Below are 25,077 nucleotides of genomic sequence, written 5' to 3'. Positions count from 1 at the left end.
CTAAGCTATCCATAACCTCTTTGAATAACCTTGAGGTAAAATTTGATCCTTGGTCCGATTGTATTTCTGTGGGTAGTCCATATCTAGTAACGAATTTAAATAATTCCTCCACAATCTTTTTAGCTGTAATATTACGTACTGGAATGGCCTCTGGAAACCTAGTAGACATATCCATTATAGTCAAAACATGTTGATTTCCACTTTTTGTTTTAGGAAACGGTCCTAAGCAATCAATTAGGACTCTTGTAAAAGGTTCCTTAAATGCTGGAATGGGTATTAAGGGCGCTGGTTTTGTCACTGCTTGAGGTTTCCCTATCACTTGACATGTGTGACATGATTGACAAAATGTAACTACATCTTTATGTAGTCCAGGCCAATAAAAATGTTTCTGGATTTTAGCTTGAGTTTTCCTTATTCCCAAATGACTTCCCAGTGGTACCCCATGTGCAACTCGCAACACCTCCCTTCTATACCCTACCGGCAATGCTACTTGATGAACTTCTGCCCACTTTTCATCTGCCTGCATATGTAAAGGTCTCCATTTTTTCATCAAGACACCACTTTTACGGTAACACTCTGGTATACACTCAGATTCCTCTTCCGTGTATGCTTTCTGATACATCCGGTTTATTTCTACATCTTTTTGTTGTAACTCCGCCAATTTTCCTGAACTGAAAATATCTGACTCATTCTCCACCTGTTCTTTTCCAACCACCTGATCAAAAACCGTTTCTGCTAATTGCACTTCAACTTTATCTTCACTCTTTGATTTCTCCTCTTGTCTTAACATGTGACTTTGCGACCTTGTTACTACACAATCCGGAAAAGTCCCAGGATATTCGTCCTTCAACCCTTCAGTTGTCTGATTTTCCACTGGCTTATCAACCACAGTAGGCATCACTCCCACCTGCGATCCAGCTATATCATTACCCAAGATAAACTGTATTCCTGGACAAGATAGTTTCTCTATTACTCCTACTGCCACTCGTCACTGGACTTTCTAACCTTACCTTATATAATGAAACACGACTCCTCTCACCCTGAATTCCACATATTACCACCTTTTCTGGCAACATTCTTCCCAAACTACATAACTCCTCATCTCTTACCATTAAAGATTGACTCGCTCCCGTATCTCTTAAAATTGTGACTTCTTTACCTGCTCCTCCTGATACACATGAGTAAAGTTTACCCACTCAAGAAACTTCTTTAAAGACATCTGGCACCTTCTTAACAATTACTTCTTGAACAGGCTGTACAATTTTTTGCACCTCCTTCGCTTCACTTGGGCTTTCCTTTACCACTTTAACAAACCCCACTGTCTTATTCTGTTTTACCACATCAGCCTTCCCAGTGCTTTTCTTCAACCACCAACACTGACTTTATATGACCTAGTTTATTACAGTGAAAACATTTGAAACTTTTCATGTCTGTTCCACCCTCCTGGATTTCTTTTTTAATCTGAGGTACACTCTCCTTATTATCTCCCATCAGATCACCTTTGCCTTTACCACTTGAGTATTTCGCATGTCCCCAGTTTCTATCCCTCACAGGCTGAAACTGATGTCGGAAACCAAGCTTTGATTGATGAACTAATTCATAATCATCTGCCATTTCTGCTGCTAACCTCGCAATTTTAACCCTCTGCTCTTCCATACGAGTTCTCACTACATCAGGAATTGAATTTTTAAACTGCTCCAAAAGCATAATTTCTCTGAGAGCTTCTTACGTTTGGTCTATTTTCAAAGCCCTTATCCACATATCAAAATTACTCTGCTTGATCCTTTCAAACTCCATGTATGTTTTGACCAAATTCTTTCCTTAATTTTCTAGACCTTTGCCTGTAGGCTTCAGGCACTAGTTCATATGCACCCAAGATGGATTTTTTCACCTCCTCATACGTCCCAGATACCTCCTCCGGTAGTGATGCAAACACTTCACTAGCCCTACCTATCAGCTTTGTTTGAATCAGTAATACTCACATGTCCTGTGGCCATTTCATTTGTTTAGCCACGTTCGCAAATGAAATGAAAAAGGCTTCTACCTCCTTCTCATCAAACCTTGGCAATGCTTGGATATTTAGATAGATCCCCATCAAGCCTTCGACTATGACGCTTTTTCTCACTATCATCCAACTGTACATTTCCCTTTACGTCTGCCAATTTTAACTGACTGTCATGTTTCATGGCCATTTTCTGAAGTTCAAACTCTTTCTCTTTATCTTTTTTCCCTGATCTGTATCTCCCTCTCTCTTTCTTTTTGTTCTGCTAGGGCAATTCTTTCTTTTCTCCTTTCTTCTCTCTCCTTTTATATTCCTCTCTCTCTCTCTCTCTTTCGTATTCAAGCTGCTTTAATTCTTTCTCGTGTTCCATTTGTTCAAGTTGTAACTGAATTTTTTCCATTTCCAATGAGTCAAACTGCATCTCGGGTAACTTGAAATGCTTAGCCATAATTACCTCGTCTTTTCGCATTTTGTCAGGTAATGTTAACTGCAATGTTTTTGCCAAATCTAATAGTCTGCTTTTAGTCTCTGTCCGTAAGGTGCTGTGTGTGACCGTCTCCACACCCGAAAACTTCAGAGCCTCTGAAAGAGCCATTGTCCACACATTCTCCCCACTTAAACTAAAATACCACACCTGAAAAGCAACCACAATATACACACCCCTCACTGTCTTTAAGTTCACTAAGCCAATCCAATAGATAGACTTTTATCCCCCTCGAGCTCCCAATTTGTTATGGGCCAGGGTTTAGAGAACCCCAAAGTGTATCATGGCATTTACCTGACCCACCACTTTTAATAGATTGTGGTATAGGGACACACGGCCAACTCTACAGGTGTGGTAGAGCAGAAATGGAAACTTAATTTTTAAAGCTAAACAATGTTTATTCTATGAACTCAAGTTAACCTTTTTGAAACATAGTGAACATCTTAGCAACCATTAATTCAAATATAACCCCCAAAGAATACAACACTAAGTAATCCTTAATAACTTCCCAAACAACATCCAGAGGACGGAAGAAACACCTTTTTTTTTTTTTTTTAAATAATATTTTATTGAAAATTTTTGGTCAACCAACACAGTACATTGTGCATCCTTTACACAACATTATAACAATACAGATAATAATGACCTTTTTTATTTAAACAAGAACAAAAGAAAACAACAACAAATAAATAAATATTAAATAACAAAAATAAAAAAAAAATAAAAAACTAGCCCTAATTGGCAACTGCCTTGTCTCAGGCCACACCCCCCCCCCCCACCCCCCAAGTTCTGGGCTGCTGCTGCTGCCTTCTTTGTTCTCCCCTATCTATCTTTCCGCAAGATATTCGACGAACGGTTGCCACCGCCTTGTAAACCCTTGAGCCGACCCCCTTAGGACGAACTTAATCCGCTCTAACTTTATGAACCCCGCCATATCATTTATCCAGGTCTCCACCCCCGGGGGCTTGGCTTCTTTCCACATTAGCAATATTCTGCGCCGGGCTACTAGGGACGCAAATGCCAAAACATCGGCCTCTTTCGCCTCCTGCACTCCCGGCTCTTGTGCAACCCCAAATATAGCCAACCCCCAGCTTGGTTCGACCCGGACTCCTACTACTTTCGAAAGCACCTTTGTCACCCCCATCCAAAACCCCTGTAGTGCCGGACATGACCAAAACATATGGGTATGATTCGCTGGGCTTCTCGAGCACCTCGCACACCTATCCTCCACCCCAAAAAATTTACTGAGCCGTGTTCCAGTCATATGTGCCCTGTGTAATACCTTAAGCTGAATCAGGCTTAGCCTGGCGCACGAGGACGACGAGTTTACCCTGTTTAGGGCATCTGCCCACATCCCCTCCTCAATCTCCTCCCCTAGCTCTTCTTCCCATTTCCCTTTTAGTTCGTCCATCATAGTCTCCCCTTCGTCTCTCATTTCCCTATATATATCCGACACCTTACCGTCCCCCACCCATTTCTTTGAGATGACTCTGTCCTGCACCTCTTGTGTCGGGAGCTGCGGGAATTCCCTCACCTGCTGCCTCGCAAAAGCCCTCAATTGCATGTACCTGAATGCATTCCCTTGGGGCAACCCATATTTCTCGGTCAGCGCTCCCAGACTCGCAAACTTCCCATCCACAAATAGATCTTTCAATTGCGTTATACCTGCTCTTTGCCACATTCCATATCCCCCATCCATTCCCCCCGGGGCAAACCTATGGTTGTTTCTTATCGGGGACCCCCCCAGTGCTCCGGTCTTTCCCCTATGTCGTCTCCACTGTCCCCAAATCTTCAGTGTAGCTACCACCACCGGACTCGTGGTATAGTTCCTTGGTGAGAACGGCAATGGGGCTGTCACCATAGCCTGCAGGCTGGTCCCCCTACAGGACGCCCTCTCTAATCTCTTCCACGCCGCTCCTTCCTCCTCTCCCATCCACTTACTCACCATTGAAATATTAGCGGCCCAATAATACTCACTTAGGCTCGGTAGTGCCAGCCCCCCCCTATCCCTACTACGCTGTAAGAATCCCTTCCTCACTCTCGGAGTCTTCCCGGCCCAAACAAAACCCATAATACTCTTTTCTATCCTTTTGAAAAAAGCCTTCGTGATCACCACCGGGAGACACTGAAACACAAAAAGGAATCTCGGGAGGACCACCATCTTAACTGCCTGCACCCTCCCTGCCATTGACAATGCTACCATGTCCCATCTCTTGAAATCTTCCTCCATCTGTTCCACCAACCGCGTCAAATTTAGCCTGTGCAATGTGCCCCAATTCTTAGCTATCTGGATCCCCAGGTAACGAAAGTCTCTTGTTACCTTCCTCAACGGTAGGTCTTCTATTTCTCTACTCTGCTCCCCTGGATGCACCACAAACAGCTCACTCTTTCCCATGTTCAATTTATACCCTGAAAAATCCCCAAACTCCCCAAGTATCCGCATTATTTCTGGCATCCCCTCCGCTGGATCCGCCACACATAGTAGCAGATCATCCGCATATAAAGATACCCGGTGTTCTTCTCCTCCCCTAAGTATTCCCCTCCATCCCTTGGAACCTCTCAGCGCTATCGCCAGGGGCTCAATCGCCAGTGCAAACAGTAATGGGGACAGAGGACATCCCTGCCTTGTCCCTCTGTGGAGCCGAAAATATGCCGATCCCCGTCCATTCGTGACCACACTCGCCACTGGGGCCCTATACAACAGCTGCACCCATCTAACATACCCCTCTCCGAACCCAAATCTCCTCAACACCTCCCACAGATAATCCCACTCCACTCTATCAAATGCTTTCTCGGCATCCATCGCCACTACTATCTCCGTTTCACCCTCTGGTGGGGCCATCATCATTACGCCTAACAACCTCCGTATGTTCGTGTTCAGCTGTCTCCCCTTCACAAACCCAGTTTGGTCCTCATGAACCACCCCCGGGACACATTCCTCTATTCTCATTGCCATTACCTTGGCCAAGACCTTGGCATCTACATTGAGGAGGGAGATTGGTCTGTAGGACCCGCATTGTAGCGGATCCTTTTCCTTCTTTAAAAGAAGCGATATCGTTGCTTCTGACATAGTCGGGGGCAGTTGTCCCCTTTCCTTTGCCTCGTTGAAGGTCCTCGTCAGTAGCGGGGCGAGCAAGTCCAAATATTTTCTGTAAAATTCAACTGGGAATCCGTCCGGTCCCGGGGCCTTTCCCGTCTGCATGTTCCTAATTCCTTTCACCACTTCTTCTACCGTGATCTGTGCTCCCAATCCCATCCTTTCCTGCTCTTCCACCTTGGGAATTTCCAGCCGATCCAAAAACTCCATCATTCTCTCCCTCCCATCCGGGGGTTGAGCTTCATACAATTTTTTATAAAATGTCTTGAACACTTCATTCACTCTCTCCGCTCCCCGCTCCGTCTCTCCATCTTCGTCTCTCACCCCCCCTATTTCCCTCGCTGCTCCCCTTTTCCTCAATTGGTGTGCCAGCAATCTGCTCGCCTTCTCTCCATATTCATACTGTACACCCTGCGCCTTCCTCCATTGTGCCTCTGCTGTGCCTGTGGTCAGCAAGTCAAATTCCACATGCAGCCTTTGCCTTTCCCTATACAGTCCCTCCTCCGGTGCTTCCGCATACTGTCTGTCCACCCTCAAAAGTTCTTGCAACAACCGCTCCCGTTCCTTACTCTCCTGCTTCCCTTTATGTGTCCTTATTGATATCAGCTCCCCCCTAACCACCGCCTTCAACGCCTCCCAGACCACTCCCACCTGAACCTCCCCATTGTCATTGAGTTCCAAGTACTTTTCAATGCATCCCCTCACCCTTAAGCACACCCCCTCATCCGCCATTAGTCCCATATCCATTCTCCAGGGTGGACGCCCTCTTGTTTCCTCCCCTATCTCCAAGTCTACCCAGTGTGGGGCATGATCCGAAATGGCTATAGCCGTATATTCCGTTCCCCTCACCCTCGGGATCAATGCCCTACCCAACACAAAAAAGTCTATGCGTGAATAGACTTTATGGACATAGGAGAAAAACGAGAACTCCTTACTCCTAGGTCTACTGAATCTCCACGGGTCCACCCCTCCCATCTGCTCCATAAAATCCTTAAGCACCTTGGCTGCTGCCGGCCTCCTACCAGTCCTGGACTTCGACCTATCCAGCCTTGGTTCCAACACCGTGTTAAAGTCTCCCCCCATTATCAGCTTTCCGGTCTCTAGGTCTGGGATGCGTCCTAGCATTCGCCTCATAAAATTGGCATCGTCCCAATTCGGGGCATACACGTTTACCAACACCACCATCTCTCCCTGTAATTTGCCACTCACCATCACGTATCTGCCCCCGTTATCCGCCACTATAGTCTTTGCCTCGAACATTACCCGCTTCCCCACTAATATAGCCACCCCCCTGTTTTTCGCATCCAGCCCCGAATGGAACACCTGCCCTACCCATCCTTTGCGCAACCTAACCTGATCTATCAGTTTCAGGTGCGTTTCCTGTAACATGACCACATCTGCTTTAAGTTTCTTAAGGTGTGCGAGTACTCGTGCCCTCTTTATCGGCCCGTTAAGCCCCCTCACGTTCCACGTGATCAGCCGAGTTGGGGGGCTTCCCACCCCCCCCCCTTGCCGGTTAGCCATCATCTTTTTCCAGCTTCTCGCCCAGTTCCCACGCGGCTGTATTTCTCCCAGACGGTGCCCCCCCGCCCATCCTTTCCCGCACCCACTCCCCTTTCCCCAGCAGCAGCAACCCAGTAATTCCCCCCTCCCCCCCCCCCCCCCCCCCCGCTAGACCCCCCGCTAGCGTAATTACTCCCCCCATGTTGCTCCCAGAAGTCAGCAAACTCTGGCTGACCTCGGCTTCCCCCCGTGATCACGGCTCGCCCCGTGCGGTGCCCCCTCCTTCCTGCTTCTCTATTCCCGCCATAATTATCATAGCGCGGGAACGCGCCTCTCCCTCGGCCCCGCCTCCCATGGCCAACGCCCCATCTCCTCTCCCTCCCCACCTCCCCCCATCACCACCTGTGGGAGAAAGAAAAGTTACCATACCGCAGGATTAATCATACAATCCCTCTTCGCCCCCCCCCCCCCCCACTCGTCCCACCACTTTGTCCAAACGTTCATTTTCGTAGTCCAATCATTCCAATTTTTCTTCTACAATAAAAGTCCACGCTTCATCCGCCGTCTCAAAGTAGTGGTGCCTCCCTTGATATGTGACCCACAGTCTTGCCGGTTGCAGCATTCCAAACTTTATCTTTTTTTTGTGAAGTACCGCTTTGGCCCGATTAAAGCTCGCCCTCCTTCTCGCCACCTCCGCACTCCAATCTTGATAGACGCGGATCACCGCGTTCTCCCATTTACTACACCGAGTTTTCTTCGCCCATCTAAGGACCATTTCTCTATCCTTAAAACGGAGAAATCTCACCACTATGGCTCTGGGAGCTTCTCCTGCTCTCGGTCCTCGCACCATAACTCGGTATGCTCCCTCCACCTCCAACGGACCCGTCGGGGCCTCCACTCCCATTAACGAGTGCAGCATCGTGCTCACATATGCCCCGACGTCCGCCCCCTCCACACCTTCAGGAAGGCCAAGAATCCTCAAGTTGTTCCTCCTTGCGTTATTTTCCAGTGCCTCCAACCTCTCCACAGATAGTTTCTGGTGTGCCTCCTGTATCTCCGACTTCACCACCAGGCCCTGTATGTCGTTTTCATTCTCTGCTGCTTTCGCCTTCACGACCCGAAGCTCCTGCTCCTGGGTCTTTTGTTCCTCTTTCAGCCCTTCAATCGCCTGTAATATCGGGGCCAACAACTCTTTCTTCATTTCCTTTTTTATCTCCTCCACGCAGCGTTTCAAAAACTCTTGTTGTTCAGGGCCCCATATGAAACTGCCACCTTCCGACGCCATCTTGGTTTCTGCTTGCCTTCCTTGCCGTTGTTCCAAAGGATCCGCTGCAATCCGGCCACTTTCCTCTCCTTTTTCCATCCGTGTCCAGGGGGAACACCCTTCTGGTTTACCGCACGGTGTTTTCAGCCGTTAAAATTGCCGTTGGGGCTCCTATCAAGAGCCCAAAAGTCCGTTTCACAGGGAGCTGCCGAAACGTGCGACTCAGCTGGTCATCGCCGCACCCGGAAGTCCGGAAGAAACACCTTTTAACAGCAGCACATTAGGGTTACATTCACTACTGAGAACATTTATAAATCTGAATTCACCAAATGATCAAGAGATGATGTTTACATGGCAGAGAGATCAACAGTACACCTGCTCTGTCTGGCTTCAGCTCCGACACTGAAAACGAAACTAAAACACACCCTGCAGCAAACAGCCTAAAACGAAAGTAAAAAGCTGACAGACCGCCCACACTGACATCACTGATAAACACCCATTTCTTAAAGGTACATTTCTTAAACATCCATCTCTTAAATGTACTCTCACATGTCATAGGCAATTTAACTCCTCCAGCCTGTTCATCAATTTGAATATTACTAATTTGTGACCTAACCAAGAGCTTCAGTTTCACTGCTGCATTGCTGATAACAGGAAATCCATCTAATTTATTTTTCCCATTCGTCTATCCAGAACACTGCAGTCTGTCATTACGAATAGGCATAGACCATGCAGTCCCCTCAAGCTTGCTCATCTTTTCAATACAATCATGACTGATCTTGGAAGCATTGCGAACTGGGAGGAGGATAGCGTAGAACTTTAGAAGGACATGGACCTGAATTTTGCGCACCTCATCACGCACAGTCAACAGGGCTGGGGGGAGAGGGCAGCACAATGGCGCAGTGGGTTAGCCCTGCTGCCTCATGGCGCCGAGGTCCCAGGTTCGATCCCGGCCCTGGGTCACTGTCCATGTGGAGTTTGCGCATTATCCCCGTGTTTGCGAGGGTTTCGCCCCCACAACCCAAAGATGTGCGGGGTAGGTGGATTGGTCACGCTAAATTGCCCCTTAATTGGAAAAAATGAATTGGGTACTCTAAATTTATTTTTTTTTAAACGGGGCCGGGGAGGGCAGCAAGATGATGCAGTTAGCAGTTCGCACTGCTGCTTCACCGCGCCGAGGTCCCAGGTTCGATCCCGTCTCTGGTTCACTGCCCATGTGGAGTTTGCACATTCTCTCCATGTTTGCGTGGATTTCGTCCCCTCAACCCAAAGATATGGATTGGCCCCTTATTTGGAAAAAATGAATATTAATGATAATCGCTTTTTGTCACAAGTAGGCTTCAATTAATTTACTGTGAAAAGCCCCGAGTTTTGGGTACTCTAAATTTTGAAGAAGAAATAAACTGGGCCAGGGGGCAACCACAATTTCCGCTTCTGGCTACCAACAAGAGACGGACACGATTTCACACGGTCTGGCCAATTAAGGAATGACCAATGAGAAATGCGCTCCGCATTGAAAAAGTGCTTCAGGCAGGGTTGGAGAGTGGGGAGGATCCAATTGGAACCCGGCAGTGGATTTAAATTCTTCGGGATGGTGAGCCTTTGAATTTGTCCATCAGGCAGCAGATGCTGGATGTCCAGCAGGATGCACGGAAAGATTTGGCAGAGATCTGAGTGTCTGTCTGCCATGGTCTCTATGATGGAAGAGTCCATGAGGAACCTGAGCTCACAGCCTCCTGTGAGGGCAGCCACTGTATGAGGGCAGCACGGTAGCATTGTGGATAGCACAATTGCTTCACAGCTCCAAGGTCTCCGGTTCGATTCCGGCTTGGGTCACTGTCTGCGGAGTCTGCACATCCTCCCCGTGTGTGCATGGGTTTCCTCCGCGTGCTCCGGTTTCCTCCCACAGTCCAAAGATGTGCAGGTTAGGTGAATTGGCCATGATAAATTGCCCTTCGTGTCCAAAATTGCCCTTGGTGTTGGGTGGAGTTACTGGGTTATGGGGATAGGGTGGAGGTGTGGACCTTGGGTAGGGTGCTCTTTCCAAGAGCCGGTGCAGACCCGATGAGCCGAATGGCCTCCTTCTGCACTGTAAATTCTATGATAATTCCTTCATTGAGAGAGTGGTGTCTCTCGTGAGAGGCAGCTCCAGGAACAGAATTGGTGTTGTGCTCGGACCTGCAAGCCCACACCGGCAGTGACCTCTGCCAGAGTAAGAGATGGATGAGGCACCCAGTCTCTCTGCTAGCTGCCCATCCATCCACCGGGCGGAGGGATGTACAAACCTACCAGATGCAACAAGCTTCCTGTCGTTATTGTGGGCTCCTTTTGGGGTCCACTGGATGAGGGCAGCATCCCCTGTTCTAGGGGATGGGAGGACAAACACTGCCCGTGGCCCTTAAGGTTACCGCTGCTCTGAACTTGTGTGCAAGCAGCTCGTTTCAGGGCAACACTGGTGATTTGTGTGGCAATTCCCAGTCAGCCGCACAAGTGTGTTAGGGAGGTAACCTGCCCCTTATCGTAGGGCCCACATGTATATAAACGTGGACTGCTACCAGGTGAGAAGGATGCCAGGTCCAGGGGCTTTGCAGATGCATTGTGTAGCAGACTGCACCCACATGGCCCTGCAGTCTTCATGGTATCATGAAGCGCCATTCATGAACCACAAGGGATTCCACTCCCTCCGTGTCCAACTCTTTTTTTAAAAATTTGGAGTACCCAATTCATTGTTGTCAATTAAAGGACAATTTAGCGTGGCCAATCCACCTACCCTCCACATCTTTGGGTTGTGGGGACGAAACCCAAGCAAACACGGCGAATGTGCAAACCCCACATGGGCAGTGACCCAGATCCGGGATCAAACCCGGGACCTCGGTGCTGTGAAGCAGAATTGTTAACCACTGTGTCGCCCTTAGCTCTCATTATTCTAATCTCCAGATTATATAAGGCCAATTTACTCAGCCTCTCATCGTAGAACAACCACCTTGGAACCCAGGAACCAATCTAATGAACCTTTGCTGTACTGCCTCCATTGCAGGTCTATCCTTCCTCAAATACGGAGACTAAAATTGCACACAATACTCCAAATGTAGTCTCACCAAACAAATTGTCACAAGACTTCCTTATTCTTGGACTCCAGTGCCCTTATAATACAGGCAAGCATGCCATTTGCTTTCTGTACCTACATGCTAACTTTCTATGTTCCTTCTACAAGTACACCAAGTCTCTCTGAACATCAACTTTACAAGTTAGATGTCATTTAAAATATTTTGTTTTTCTAAGTACCAAAGTGAATACATTGACACTTTCCAAGATTATACTCCAAATGCTAATTTGGTGCCTACTCTTTGCAGGTTCTTTGTGTCCCCTTCTTGCCGTTCATATTCCCACTTAGCTTTGTATCGCTAGCAAAATTAGACATGAAATGAAATGAAAATCGCTTACAAGTAGGCTTCAAATGAAGTTATTGTGAAAAAACCCTTGTCGCCAAATTCCGGCACCTGTTCGGGGAGGCTGGTACGGGAAAGGTTATCAAAGTAAGAGATGAATGGGACTGGTTAAGAAAGCATAAGCAGCAGGACAGCTTACAGAATTCTCTACAAACCAGATTCACAATCTCACCCACCTCAACATTGGAGCAATTTCTGGGTGCAATTAATGTCAAAACTTTGCAGAACAGTATAGAAACTCCACTACATTGCACTTGGATGAACTTGGTAACTTTTGTTTTGTAATTAATTCAGGTGATCCACGACTGTCGCTTGGTCTCTGACTGCCTGTACCATCAGTACAGAGTGGGTCTCACCAATATCTTTGATACTCAGGTAAGCATGAACTTTGTCATTGGTTTGAGAACTATAACCGATATCCCGAGTTAATTATTGCTGAAGATAACTTTCTCTAGTTGATGTCTCTATTTTGTGCAATTATTTTCTCTTCATGTTTGGAAAACTAGATGAAGGGCGGAAGCTCATATGAACTAGGAGCTGGAGTCGGCTGTTTGGTCCTTTTGAGCCTGCTCCCGCTGTTAGCAAGATCATGGCTGATTGTCTACCTCATCTTCACCTTCTTGCTCTTTAACTAGATCCCTTAACTTCTTGGAGCCAAATTATCTATCAACCTTTGTCTTAAACTCAACAACTGATATCCACAACTCCCTGGAATAGAAAGCGGCATGGTGGCCCAGTGGCTAGCACTGCTTCCCCACAGCGCCGAGGATCTAGGTTTGATCCAAGACCTCCATGTGGAGTTTACACATTCTTCCCGTATCTGCGAGCGTCTCGCCTCCACAACCCAAAGATGTGCAGCGGGGGTTGCCATGCTAAATTGCCCCTTAATTGAAAAATTAATTGGGTACTTTAAATTTATATTGTTTTTAAGAAGGGAAAAAACCTTTCTGGAAGAGAGAATTCCTAAGATTCACAACCCTTTGAGTAAATTAATGTCTCCTAATTTTTGCCTTAATGGCCAACCCCTTACTCTAAACCAGTGATTCCCAACCAGTGTGGCACAGTGAAATATGATTTCAAATTATTCAAAATGTTATCTTCAGTTCTGTAGTAGGCATCTCCAAATCCGAAGGAACTTGGTCCTATCGCGCATGCGCTGGCTGGGAAAGGGTCACACATGCACGATTTGGATTTGTTTTAAGTTTGTAATCCGAACTATGCATGTGCCAGCTGGGAAAGGATGACACATGCGCAGTTTGAATGTTTTACGTTGGTCATGTGCATGGGCCTGACCAACGTAAAAACTGCACGCATGCAGCCCTTTTCTGGCAGGCACACATGCACGAGACCCATTGTTTCACAGAATTTGGAGATGCCAACCATTGAGCTGAAGATGAAGGCCCCATGCGCCTGCACAAAAAATGAAAGCTCAAAAATGGCGCAGAAGCAATGGGAGAAACAAGGGAGATGGGGAGAGATAGGGAGGACAGGAGAAATAAAAAAAGATTTCCCAGTAAGGGATGAAGACCAAGGTAAGAAAGAGGAACCAATAAAGTTAAGAAAAGGAGCAACAAGCCCCAATTAGAGAAAGAGCTGCGGGGAGGAGCAACAGGCCCCAATTAGAGAAAGGACTGCGGGGAGCAGAGTTTAAGTGGAGTGCGCTCGGGAAAAGCTCAAGTAGTTTAAGAGACCCCATAAGAAGCCCTGAAGATCCGAGAAGGCAACCGAAGGTTGATAACTCCGTGCTGCTGGGTATTGGGGCAGGGTTACACCTTCGGAGGAATATTGTTTGGCTTGGCCGAGCTGAAATTGGGCTTGTAACTTGATGCTTGGGGGCTTGTACTGTGTGTTTGACCAAAGTTTGCCATGGATAAATTCTTTTTTTTAAATATATTTTATTAAAGTTTTTCGATCAACCAAGAATTTTTCCATTTTTACAACTTTGTAACAGTATATACATTGATCGTTTTTATAATAATATATTTACGAACGGCAAGTGCCAACACAAATGAAAAGAAAAACGAAAATAAATAGTAACATTGAGATAACTATGAACAGCAAATATGTAACAACACACAAAAAAAACCCAGAGACCCGAATGCACCCCCCCCGGGTTGCTGCTGTTGTCTTTCCTATCTGCTAGATAGTCGAGGAACGGTTGCCACCGCCTGGTGAACCCCTGAGCCGAACCTCTTAGTGCGTACTTTGTCCGCTCCAATTTTATAAACCCTGCCATATCGTTATCCAGTCCTCCACGCCCGGGGGCTTAGCTTCTTTCCACATAAGTCGAATCCTTCGCCGGGCTACTAGGGACGCAAAGGCCAGAACATCGGCCTCTCTCGCCTCCTGCACTCCCGGCTCATCTGCAACCCCGAATATAACCAACCCCCAGTTTGGTTCGACCCGGACCCCCACCACCTTTGAAATCACTTTTGCCACACCCACCCAGAACCCGTGCAATACCGGGCATGACCAAAACATGTGGGTGTGGTTCGCAGGGCTTCCCGCGCACCTCCCGCACCTATCCTCCACCCCAAAAAACCTGCTCAATCTTGCTCCCGTCATATGCGCCCTGTGTAGTACCTTGAATTGGATCAGGCTGAGCCTGGCACATGAGGACGAGGAATTTACCCTACTTAGGGCAACTGCCCACAGCCCTTCCTCAATCTCTTCCCCCAGCTGTTCCTCCCATTTTCCTTTCAGTTCCTCTATCATCGTCTCCCCCACGTCTCTCATTTCCCTGTATATATCGGACACCTTACGATCACCCACCCATGCTCCCGAAATCACTCTGTCCGGGAGCTGCGGAAATTCCCTCCTCTGTTGCCTCACAAATGCCCTCACTTGCATATAACGAAATGCATTCCCAGGTGGCAACCCGTATTTTTCTGTCAGTGCTCCCAGACTCGCGAACGTCCCGTCCAAGAACAAGTCCTTCAGTTGTGCAATTCCTGCTCGCTGCCAAGATTGAAATCCCCCGTCTATCCTTCCCGGGACGAACCTGTGGTTGTTCCTTATCGGGGACCACACTGAGGCCCCCGTCACTCCCCTATTTCATCTCCACTGCCCCAAAATCTTCAGAGTCGCCACCACCACTGGGTTTGTGGTGTACCTTTTCGGGGAGAACGGCAGCGGCGCCGTTGCCAGTGCTTTTAATCTAGTTCCTCAACAGGACGCCATCTCCAGCCTTTTCCACGCCGCTCCTTCTTCTTCCCTCATCCACTTACATATCATAGACACGTTAGCGGCCCAATAATAATCACAAAGACTCGGCAGTGCTAATCCCCCTCTATCTCTACTGCGCTGCAGGAACCCCCTCTTTACCCTTGGGGTCTTTCCGGCCCACACAAAGCTCATGATGCTCCTGTCCACCTTCTTAAAAATGTTCTTTGTAATCAGTATGGGGAGGCACTGAAACACAAAACGAAACCTCGGGAGGACCACCATTTTAACCGCCTGCACCCTGCCCGCCAATGACAGGGGCACCATATCCCACCTCTTAAAGTCCTCCTCCATCTGCACTACCAGTCGTGTCATGTTAAGCTTATGCAAAGTTCCCCAGTCCCTGGCCACCTGGATCCCTAAATACCGGAAATCTCTTGTTACCCTCCTCAGCGGCAGCTCGTCTATTCCCCTGCCCTGTTCCCAGGGGTGCATCACAAACAGTTCACTCTTCCCCATATTCAGTTTGTATCCTGAAAACTCCCTGAGTGTCTGCATTATCTCAGGCATCCCTTCCACTGGGTCCATGACATATATAACAGCAGATCATCCGCGTATAATGACACCCGATGTTCTTCTCCTCTAAGTACCCCTCTGCACTTCCTAGAGCCCCTCAGTGCTATGGCCAATGGTTCAATTGCCAACGCAAACAGTAACGGGGACAGGGGGCACCCCTGTCTTGTGCCCCTATGTAGTCGGATCGTTGCCTGTTCATAATCACACTTGCCACCGGGGCCCCGTATAGGAGCCAAACCCATCTAATGAACCCCTCTCCAAATCCAAATCTCTTCAGTACCTCTCACAAATAGTCCCACTCCACTCGATCAAATGCCTTCTCTGCATCCATAGCCACCACTATCTCCGCCTCCCCCTCTGGTGGGGGCATCATCATCGCCCCCAACAACCTCCGTATATTGGTATTCAATTGCCTCCCTTTAACAAATCCTGTTTGGTCACAATGCACCACCCCAGGGACACAGTCCTCTATCCTTGTCGCCATCACTTTGGCCAATAACTTGGCATCTACGTTCAGGAGGGAGATGGGCCTGTATGACCTGCACTGCAGCGGGTCTTTGTCTCTTTTCAGGATCAGCGATATCGTCGCCTCCGACATCGTCGGGGGTAGTGTCCCCCTTTCCTTAGCCTCATTGAAGGTTCTCGTCAAGAGTGGGGCCAGCAGGTCCACATATTTCCTATAGAATTCCACCGGGAACCCATCTGGTCCCGGGGCCTTCCCTGCCTGCATGTTCCCGATTCCTTTTACCACCTCCTCTACCTCAATCTGCGCTCCCAGTCCTGTCCTCTCCTGCTCCTCAACCTTCGGGAACTCCAACAGGTCTAGGAAATGCATCCTTCCCTCTTTCCCTTCCGGGGGTTGGGCCTTATACAACCTCTCGTAGAATACCTTAAATACCCCGTTCACCCTCTCCGCTCTCTGTTCCATCCTTCCCTCCTCGTCTCTAACTCCTCCGATCTCTCTCGCTGCCCCCCTCTTCCTAAGTTGTTGGGCCAGCAGTCGGCCTAGCCTTCTCTCCGTATTCATACTGTACTCCCTGTGCCTTCCTCCACTGCGACTCCGCCTTACCCATGGTCAACAAGTCAAAGTCCGTGTGTAGTCTCCGTCTTTCCCTGTGTAGCCCTTCGTCCGGAGCCTCCGCATATTGCCTATCCACCCTCAGAATCTCCCCAATCAGTCTCTCCCTTTCTTTACCCTCTTGTTTCCCCTTATGGGCCCTTATGGAAATCAGCTCCCCACCACCTTCAGCGCCTCCCAGACGACTCTCACCTGGACCTCTCTGTCATCATTGACCTCTAGGTATCTTTCAATACATCCCCTCACCCTTCCACATACCCCCTCGTCCGCCAACAGTCCCATGTCCAATCTCCAAAGTAGGCTTTGCTCCTTTTCCTCCCCTAGTTCCAGATCTACCCAATGTGGGGCATGATCTGAAATGGCTATAGCCGAGTACTCCGCTCCTGCCACCTTCGGGATCAGCGCAGTTCCCAGGACAAAGAAATCTATCCGGGAGTACACTCTATGGACGTGGGAGAAGGAGGAAAACTCTTTACTCCTCGGTCTAGTAAATCTCCAGGGATCCACTCCTCCCATCTGCTCCATACAGCCCTTAAGCACCTTGGCCGCTGCCGGCCTCCTCCCGGTCCTAGATCTGGACCGGTCCAGCACCGTGTTGAAGCCCCCCCCCCCCCCCACCATTACCAACTTTTCCATCTCCAGGTCCGGGATGCACCCCAACATACGCTTCATAAAGTTCGCATCATCCCAGTTCGGGAAATATACGTTCACCAGCACCACCGCTTCACCTTGCAATCTGCCACTCACCATCACGTACCTACCCCCACTGTCCGCCACTATGGTCTTCGCCTCAAACTATCCCCGTTTCCCCACCAATATTGCCACCCCTCTATTTTTCGCATCCAAGCCAGAGTGGAATACCTGTCCCACCCATCCTTTTCTTAATCTGACCTGATCCGCCAGTTTCAGGTGCGTCTCCTGAAGCATAACCACGTCTGCCTTTAGCTTCTTTAGGTGCGCAAATACCCTTGCCCTCTTAATCGGCCCGTTCAACCCTCTCACGTTCCACGTGATCAACCGGGTTGGGGGGCTCTTTACCCCCCTCGTCGACTAGCCATCCCCTTTTTTAAACCAGCTCCTCACCCGGTTCCCACGCAACCGCTTGTCCCCCAGACAGCACCGTCCCGACCATCCCATCCCGTAACAGCTCCCCCTTCCCCTTATCAGCAGCAACCCAGTTAATCCCCCCCCCCGCTAGATCCCGCTCTAGCTTGATTGCACCCCCCATATTGTTTCCCGGGGTCAGCAAACTCTGGCTGACCTCGGCTTCCCCCGTTTATCCTTAGCCTCCCTGCGTGTGAGGCCCCCTCGTTCCTACGCCCCCTTTTCCCGCCACACTTTCCATATCGCGGGAACAGAGCCCGCGCTTCCCTCTCGGCCCCGCCCCTAATGGTGCAGCTCCCTCTCTCCTTCCCCATCCCCACCGGCGCCCACATTTCTTTGTGTCCCCCTCCGAGGGGAAAAAGTTTCCCCCATCTGATTTACAATTTCTTGCCACCACCTCACTACTTCATTCCAAACATCCTTTCCCAAATCTAGTCCAACTTCTCCTCTTGAATGAATGTCCACGCCTCCTCTGCCGTCTCGAAGTAGTGGTGTTTGCCCTGGTGTGTAACCCACAGTCTTGCTGGCTGCAACATTCCGAATTTCACTTTCTTCCTGTGAACACCGCCTTGGCCCGATTGAAACTCGCCCTTCTTCTCGCCACCTCCGCACTCCAATCTTGGTAGACGCGGATCACCGCGTTCTCCCATCTGCTGCTCCGTGTCGTCTTAGCCCATCTCAGGACCATCTCCCTGTCCTTGTAGCGGTGGAATCTCACCACTATTGCTCGCGGTGTTTCCCCTGCCTTTCGTCTTCTCACGAGGACTCGGTACGCTCCCTCCACTTCCAGGGGGCCCGTCGGGGCCTCAGCTCCCATTAAGGTATGGAGCATCACGCTCACGTACGCCCCAACGTCCGCTCCCTCTGCCCCTTCGGGAAGACCCAAAATCCTTAAGTTCTTCCTCCTCGAGCTATTTTCCAGGGCTTCCAATCTCTCCATACACCTCTTGTTTAGCGCCTCGTGCGTCTCCGTCTTCACCACCAAGCCCTGTATCTCGTCCTCATTTTCGGCAGCTTTTGCCTTCACTCCACGGAGCTCCATCACTTGGGTCTTTTGCGTCTCCTTCAGCCCCTCAATCGCCTGCAGCATCGGCGCCAGCACCTCCTTCTTGAGCTCCTCCACACATCGCCGGAGGAACTCTTGCTGTTCCAGGCCCCATACCAACTGGGATCCCTCAGCCGCCATCTTGCTTCTCCCTGCCCTTCTCTGCACTGCTCCAGAGGATCCTCCACAATCTGGCCACTACTATCACTTCTTTTCATCCACACCCGGGGGGACTCCTTCCTATGTCGCCTCACACTGGGTTTAGCCTTTGAAAATTTCCGTTGGGGCTCCCGATAAGAGCCCAAAAGTCCGTTGAAACGGGAGGTGCCGAAACGTGCGACTTAGCTAGTCATCGCCGCACCCGGAAGTCCATGGATAAATTCTTGAACAGGTGAAGAATCCCACTCCGGTTCTGTTCTTTCAGCCACATCTGAATCAAAGGTTCGTACTGACAGTACAATGACAGCTACTTGGCCTTTGGATCTTTGTGGCCTTGTGATGCCTCTTTCCCTGTCCCAGGGCAAAGATCTCAAATGCTGCTGTGGTACCAAGTAAATTGAAGCACCATTTCAATACGAAACACCACTCGCTCTCCAGCAGGAATATATGGTACTTCGAGCACCTGTACAAAACATTAAGTAAAATCAATGTATTATGGAGTCTGTGCGGGTTTCAGATAATGAGCAGGAGGTGAGTTACCTGGTGGCTGAACTCCACAAAATTGAAGAAGCTACACACCATTGCCTGAGCCCTAATTCTGCTGGCATGCAAAAGTATTGTTACAGTAATTTTGAAAGCTGATGTTCCAAAGATATTGACAAAGTTCCTCGTTCTGATAATCCATTCAACAGCGTGTTGCAAAATGTCAGTCGATATTGCTTAGGTACTTCATGAGAAATTAGTGTTAAATTTGCTCTACAGATTGATAACTCACCGATATTAGCAGACACTTGTAGCTCTTCGGCAACGTCAGGTATGTTGACGGGGATTTTATCAAAGAGAATCTCTTTAGCAAACAATTGCCCAGTCATTCAACTAGAGAGGAAATGTTTCATGTTACAGCTGCTTATCTGGGGGGAAACTATTTTAACTGGGCCAATAGTATCTGCACTGACAAAGCAGTTTCTATAACAAGAAAAGTCAAAGGATCCATGGGTAAGATAAAAGAACAGAATCCTGACATTGAGGTCAACCACTGTGTTCTGCACTGTGAAGCCCTTGATGCCAAAGCCTGCCATCTAAGTTAACTGCAGTATTAGACAAAACGGTGAAATTGGTGAATTATGTGAAGTCAAATCCTTTGAAATCATGCTTGTTTACTATTTTGTGTGAAAAGATGAGAGCCAAATACCAAGGTTTACTCATGCACACCGAATTGCAATGGCTCTCTCGGGGAAAGGCAGTCTCTCATGTTCATGAGCACCGTAACGCGCTGAAAGAATTTTCAGACTTCCGGTTGCGACGGTGCAGTGAGCGGTCGTATATAAGGCAGCTCCTGTTGAGCAACGCACTTTTGGCCCTTGTCCACCCGATTTACATGTGTAATTTTGGGAAACAATTTTTTTTTTTTTTTTTTTTATAAATTTAGAGTACCCAATTCATTTTTTCCAATTATGGGGCAATCAATCTAGCCTGCACGTCTTTGGGTTGTTGGGACGAAACCCATGCAAACACGGGGAGAATGTGCAGGGAAACAAATTTTAACTTACCGGTCTCTCCTCTGGTGAAGGATGCCTACAGGGGGGTAACACCAGGCAGAAGACAAATAAAAGTACCACATAACATGGCAGAGCCCTCTGGATTGTGAACATCTTCCCTGGCGCCAACAGAGAAATTGATGGAATTCCTTGTGGGAGTTCCATAAGCAAAGGCAGTCAAGTGGAACATCTTTCCAGAACAATTGAGGATGCAGTGGCCCCTCTTCGGTTAACCTTGGAGAGGGCAGAGTAGTGGATGGAGGCACAAGGACAAAGATCCATGAAATGTAAGAGGTGGTCTTCGATCTTAGTGACCAATTACCACTTTGGAGGCTGAGGTTTTGTTGATCGAGGAAAGCCAAAAGGTTTTTAGAGCCAAGATTGAAGACCAAGAAAACAGGTCCAGGCGCCAAAATCTGGATTGTCGGGCTAGTGGAGGGCATTGAAGGCAGGAACGCCACAGAATTTGTGGCGAAGATGCTAGGTAAGTTGATTTGATGTGATTTATTGTCACATGTATTAGTATACAGTGAAAAGTATTGTTTCTTGCATGCAGTACAAACAATGTTGTGGAGGAGAATGCTGAGACCCAGGCTATTAGAATAGATGGCATTGAGGTACGTAGGGAAGAGGTGTTGGCAATTCTGGACAGGCTGAAAATAGATAAGTCCCCGGGGCCTGATGGGATTTATCCTAGGATTCTCTGGGAAGCCAGGGAAGAGATTGCTGGGCCTTTGGTGTTGATTTTTATGTCATTGGCTACAGGAATAGTGCCAGAGGACTGGAGGACAGCAAATGTGGTCCCTTTGTTCAAAAAGGGGAGCAGAGACAACCCCGGCAACTATAGACCGGTGAGCCTCACGTCTGTAGTGGGTAAAGTCTTGGAGGGGATTATAAGAGACAAGATTTATAATCATCTAGATAGGAATAATATGATCAGGGATAGTCAGCATGGCTTTGTGAAGGGTAGGTCATGCCTCACAAACCTTATTGAGTTCTTTGAGAAGGTGACTGAACAGGTAGACGAGGGTAGAGCAGTTGATGTGTATATGGATTTCAGTAAAGCGTTTGATAAGGTTCCCCACGGTAGGCTATTGCAGAAAATACAGAGGCTGGGGATTGAGGGTGATTTAGTGATGTGGATCAGAAATTGGCTAGCTGAAAGAAGACAGAGGGTGGTGGTTGATGGGAAATGTTCAGAATGGAGTACAGTCACAAGTGGCGTACCACAAGGATCTGTTCTGGGGCCGTTGCTGTTTGTCATTTTTATCAATGACCTAGAGGAGGGCGCAGAAGGGTGGGTGAGTAAATTTGCAGACGACACTAAAGTTGGTGGCGTTGTCGATAGTGTGGAAGGATGTAGCAGGTTACAGAGGGACATAGATAAGCTGCAGAGCTGGGCTGAGAGGTGGCAAATGGAGTTTAATGTAGAGAAATGTGAGGTGATTCACTTTGGAAGGAATAACAGGAATGTGGAATATTTGGCTAATGGTAAAGTTCTTGAAAGTGTGGATGAGCAGAGGGATCTAGGTGTCCATGTACATAGATCCCTGAAAGTTGCCACCCAGGTTGATAGGGTGGTGAAGAAGGCCTATGGAGTGTTGGCCTTTATTGGTAGAAGGATTGAGTTCCGGAGTCATGAGGTCATGTTGCAGCTGTACAAAACTCTGGTACGGCCGCATTTGGAGTATTGCGTACAGTTCTGGTCACCGCATTATAGGAAGGATGTGGAAGCTTTGGAGCGGGTGCAGAGGAGATTTACCAGGATGTTGCCTGGTATGGAGGGAGAATCTTATGAGGAAAGGCTGATGGACTTGAGGTTGTTTTCGTTGGAGAGAAGACGGTTAAGAGGAGAGTTAATAGAGGCATACAAAATGATCAGGGGGTTGGATAGGGTGGACAGTGAGAGCCTTCTCCCGCGGATGGAAATGGCTGGCACGAGGGGACATAGCTTTAAACTGAGGGGTAATAGATATAGGTCAGAGGTAGGTTCTTTACACAAAGAGTAGTGAGGCCGTGGAATGCCTTACCTGCTACAGTAGTGAACTCGCCAACATTGAGGGCATTTAAATGTTTATTGGATAAACATATGGATGATAATGGCATAGTGTAGGTTAGATGGCTTTTGTTTCGGTGCAACATCGTGGGCCGAAGGGCCTGTACTGCGCTGTATCGTTCTATGTTCTATCTCCACCTTGGTCTCCAGCACTGATTCCTCTTGCTCGGACACTTTTTTCTCCACCACCTGGATCGCTCTTCATGGGTCTCTTGATTCAGCACCACTTGATCAATCAAAGCCTTAATCGGGTCCAGCGTGTCCTTCTTAGCTTGGCGAAGCAATCTTCGAAAAACTTTACCAGCTGCTCCGTCGACCACTGTGCTGTCTCCCTGCGGCCCTTGCTCTCCACCATGCTTTCCCGCGTTGCCAGCTCTGCTTGCGTCCTCCTTATAGGACTTTGTCTTCTCACACGGCCACTTCTGGTCCAATTCTCCATACACTGGAGGGGGTTTCTGCTCACTGTCTCACTCTTCATCGATTTATCCCATAAAATCCGGAAAAATGGTCCAAAAGTCCATCACAGGTGGGAGCTATCAAATGTGCGAACTACTCCTCCATGACCGCCACCGGAAGTCTTTCATAGGGCATTTAAGAGTCAACCACATTGTTGTGGATCTGGTAAGGATGGCAGATTACCTTCCCTAAAGGCCATTTAGTGAACCAGATGCGTTTTTACGACAACAATGGTTTCATGGTCATCATTAGACTTTTAATTGACTGAATTTAAATTTCACCATCTGCCATGGTGGGATCTTATCCCGGGTCCTCAGAGCATTAGCCTGTGACTAGATTACTAGTCCAGTGACAATACCCCTATGCCACCACCTCTCCCAAATATTAGAATGCAGGGAATTGTGAAGCTATTCACTTTGGTCAGAAAAATAGAAGAGCTGATTATTTTGTTTAAATGTTAGAAACTTCTAAGTATTGATGTTCAAAAAGACTTTGGTGTGCTTGAACAAGGAACATAAAAAATTAACCTACAGGTACAGGAAATGAGACTGCAGTTTTGGTCTCTGCTTTTAAGAAAAGATATACTTGCATTGGAGATGGTACAGCAACGGTTATCAAAATTGGTCCTTGGATGAGTGAGTTGTCTTGTAATGAGATGCTGAGCAAATTGGGTCTATTTCGTTTGGAATTTAGAACAATGAGAGGCGATCTCATTGAAAGGTGCAAAGGAAATGGAGTTGAAGCCCAAAATCAGCCATGATTGTATTGGATGGCAGAACAGGCTTGACAGGTCATAGTCTACTCCTCCTATTTCTTCTGTTCTTGAGGTCTATGCCCTGTCTGAGTAACTTTCAGAGCCACAGATAGGAAAATGGCCAAATGAGATGGTGATGGTTTTGCTGGTGATAAGAACATTGAAGGTAGAGATGAAAGGTAGTAAGCCAACAGCTGCAGATTTATTGTAATGAATGGCAGGGCACAGGCGAGGCAGTATGGAGTTGGACATACTTAGTCCAAGTATCTTTTCAACATGCGCCTGGACAAAAAGCAACTTTTCCATTACCCACTTCCCCATTTTACTGGAACCCTGCTGCTGTGTTTATATTTCCTTCTTTCTGAAAAAACATAAGGGTTATGCTAAAATAGTAGCTATACCACCATCAAATGTACCATGAATAAGATAAGTTACATGCTGTACTGAGATACTGTGCAATAACCAAATATCAGGCTAAGAAGAACAATCATCATACTCATGTAAAATGCTTTTCTCCTATTTTGAATAAATCAAATAATTTTTCTAATGTGAAGATAGCAATCAAAAGCAATATAACTTCAATTTGACTGTGTCATACCCAGAATGAACAGTTGATCGTTCAAGATGTGGCTTATTAAGCACATTTCCACTCATGCCAGCATCCAAAATGTAAAGAAAATAACTCCGATCATTCTGGGAGTTGAAGATACTACAAACAGTTAAAGGTAAAAATGAGTTTCAGAAGGGGCACTCGTCTTTCACGCATCTTTGATTTGAGCAGTGCTCTTTGACCACCCTTGAGTTATGGGGAAAGAATTTTATCCACTTTGCTACTGCACACACCTGTATAATATTACCAAAACTAGTTTTAGTACATTAAAGCTGGGGAAGGAGGGTCAGGTCCAGAAACGGAACCAACCAGTTATTCAGGGGTAAACAATTGTAGGTAGTCTGTGAATTGTTTAATGATTCTTCAGAAACCAGTAAATTGATTGTATTACAGTTGCTTTTCAAAATCACTAAATACAACCTTGCTGCATCCTACATTTTGTAGATGGGCCCAGACTTTGGTGACTTTTTAAAGCTTCCACAGATTTCAAACTGACATACAGTAATTAAATAGCTCATGGAATTTTATTTATAGGCTACAGTGCCATCAACCTGTCTTTCTCCTTTAGAAATGTATGGGTGGAGCACTCCATTGATTTCATAGAATTTACAGTGCAGAAGGAGGCCATTCGGCCCATCGAGTCTGCACCAGCTCTTGGAAAGAGCACCCTACCCAAGGTCCACACCTCCACCCTATCCCCATAACCCAGTAACCCACCCAACACTAAGGGCAATTTTGGA

At 47.6% G+C, this 25,077-nt stretch overlaps 1 protein-coding gene across 4 annotated transcripts in view; it reads left to right on the top strand.

Moving 5' to 3' along the window:
* The window catches only part of exd1 (exonuclease 3'-5' domain containing 1), an 86,043-nt gene that overhangs the window by 43,200 nt on the left and 17,766 nt on the right, over positions 1-25,077 (top strand). For all 4 annotated transcript variants that reach the window (XR_011937453.1, XM_072486812.1, XM_072486835.1 and 1 more), the window contains one exon: positions 12,094-12,174. Coding sequence is in view for 3 of the 4 variants with exons in the window: in XM_072486812.1 (XP_072342913.1) it covers positions 12,094-12,174 (81 nt within the window). In the remaining variant the exon portion in view is untranslated. The remainder of the gene's footprint in view (positions 1-12,093; positions 12,175-25,077) is intronic.

The sequence above is a fragment of the Scyliorhinus torazame genome, chromosome 2, assembly GCF_047496885.1.
Source record: "Scyliorhinus torazame isolate Kashiwa2021f chromosome 2, sScyTor2.1, whole genome shotgun sequence".
NCBI lineage: Eukaryota > Metazoa > Chordata > Chondrichthyes > Carcharhiniformes > Scyliorhinidae > Scyliorhinus > Scyliorhinus torazame.
This window is presented reverse-complemented; position numbering and strand designations above follow the sequence as displayed.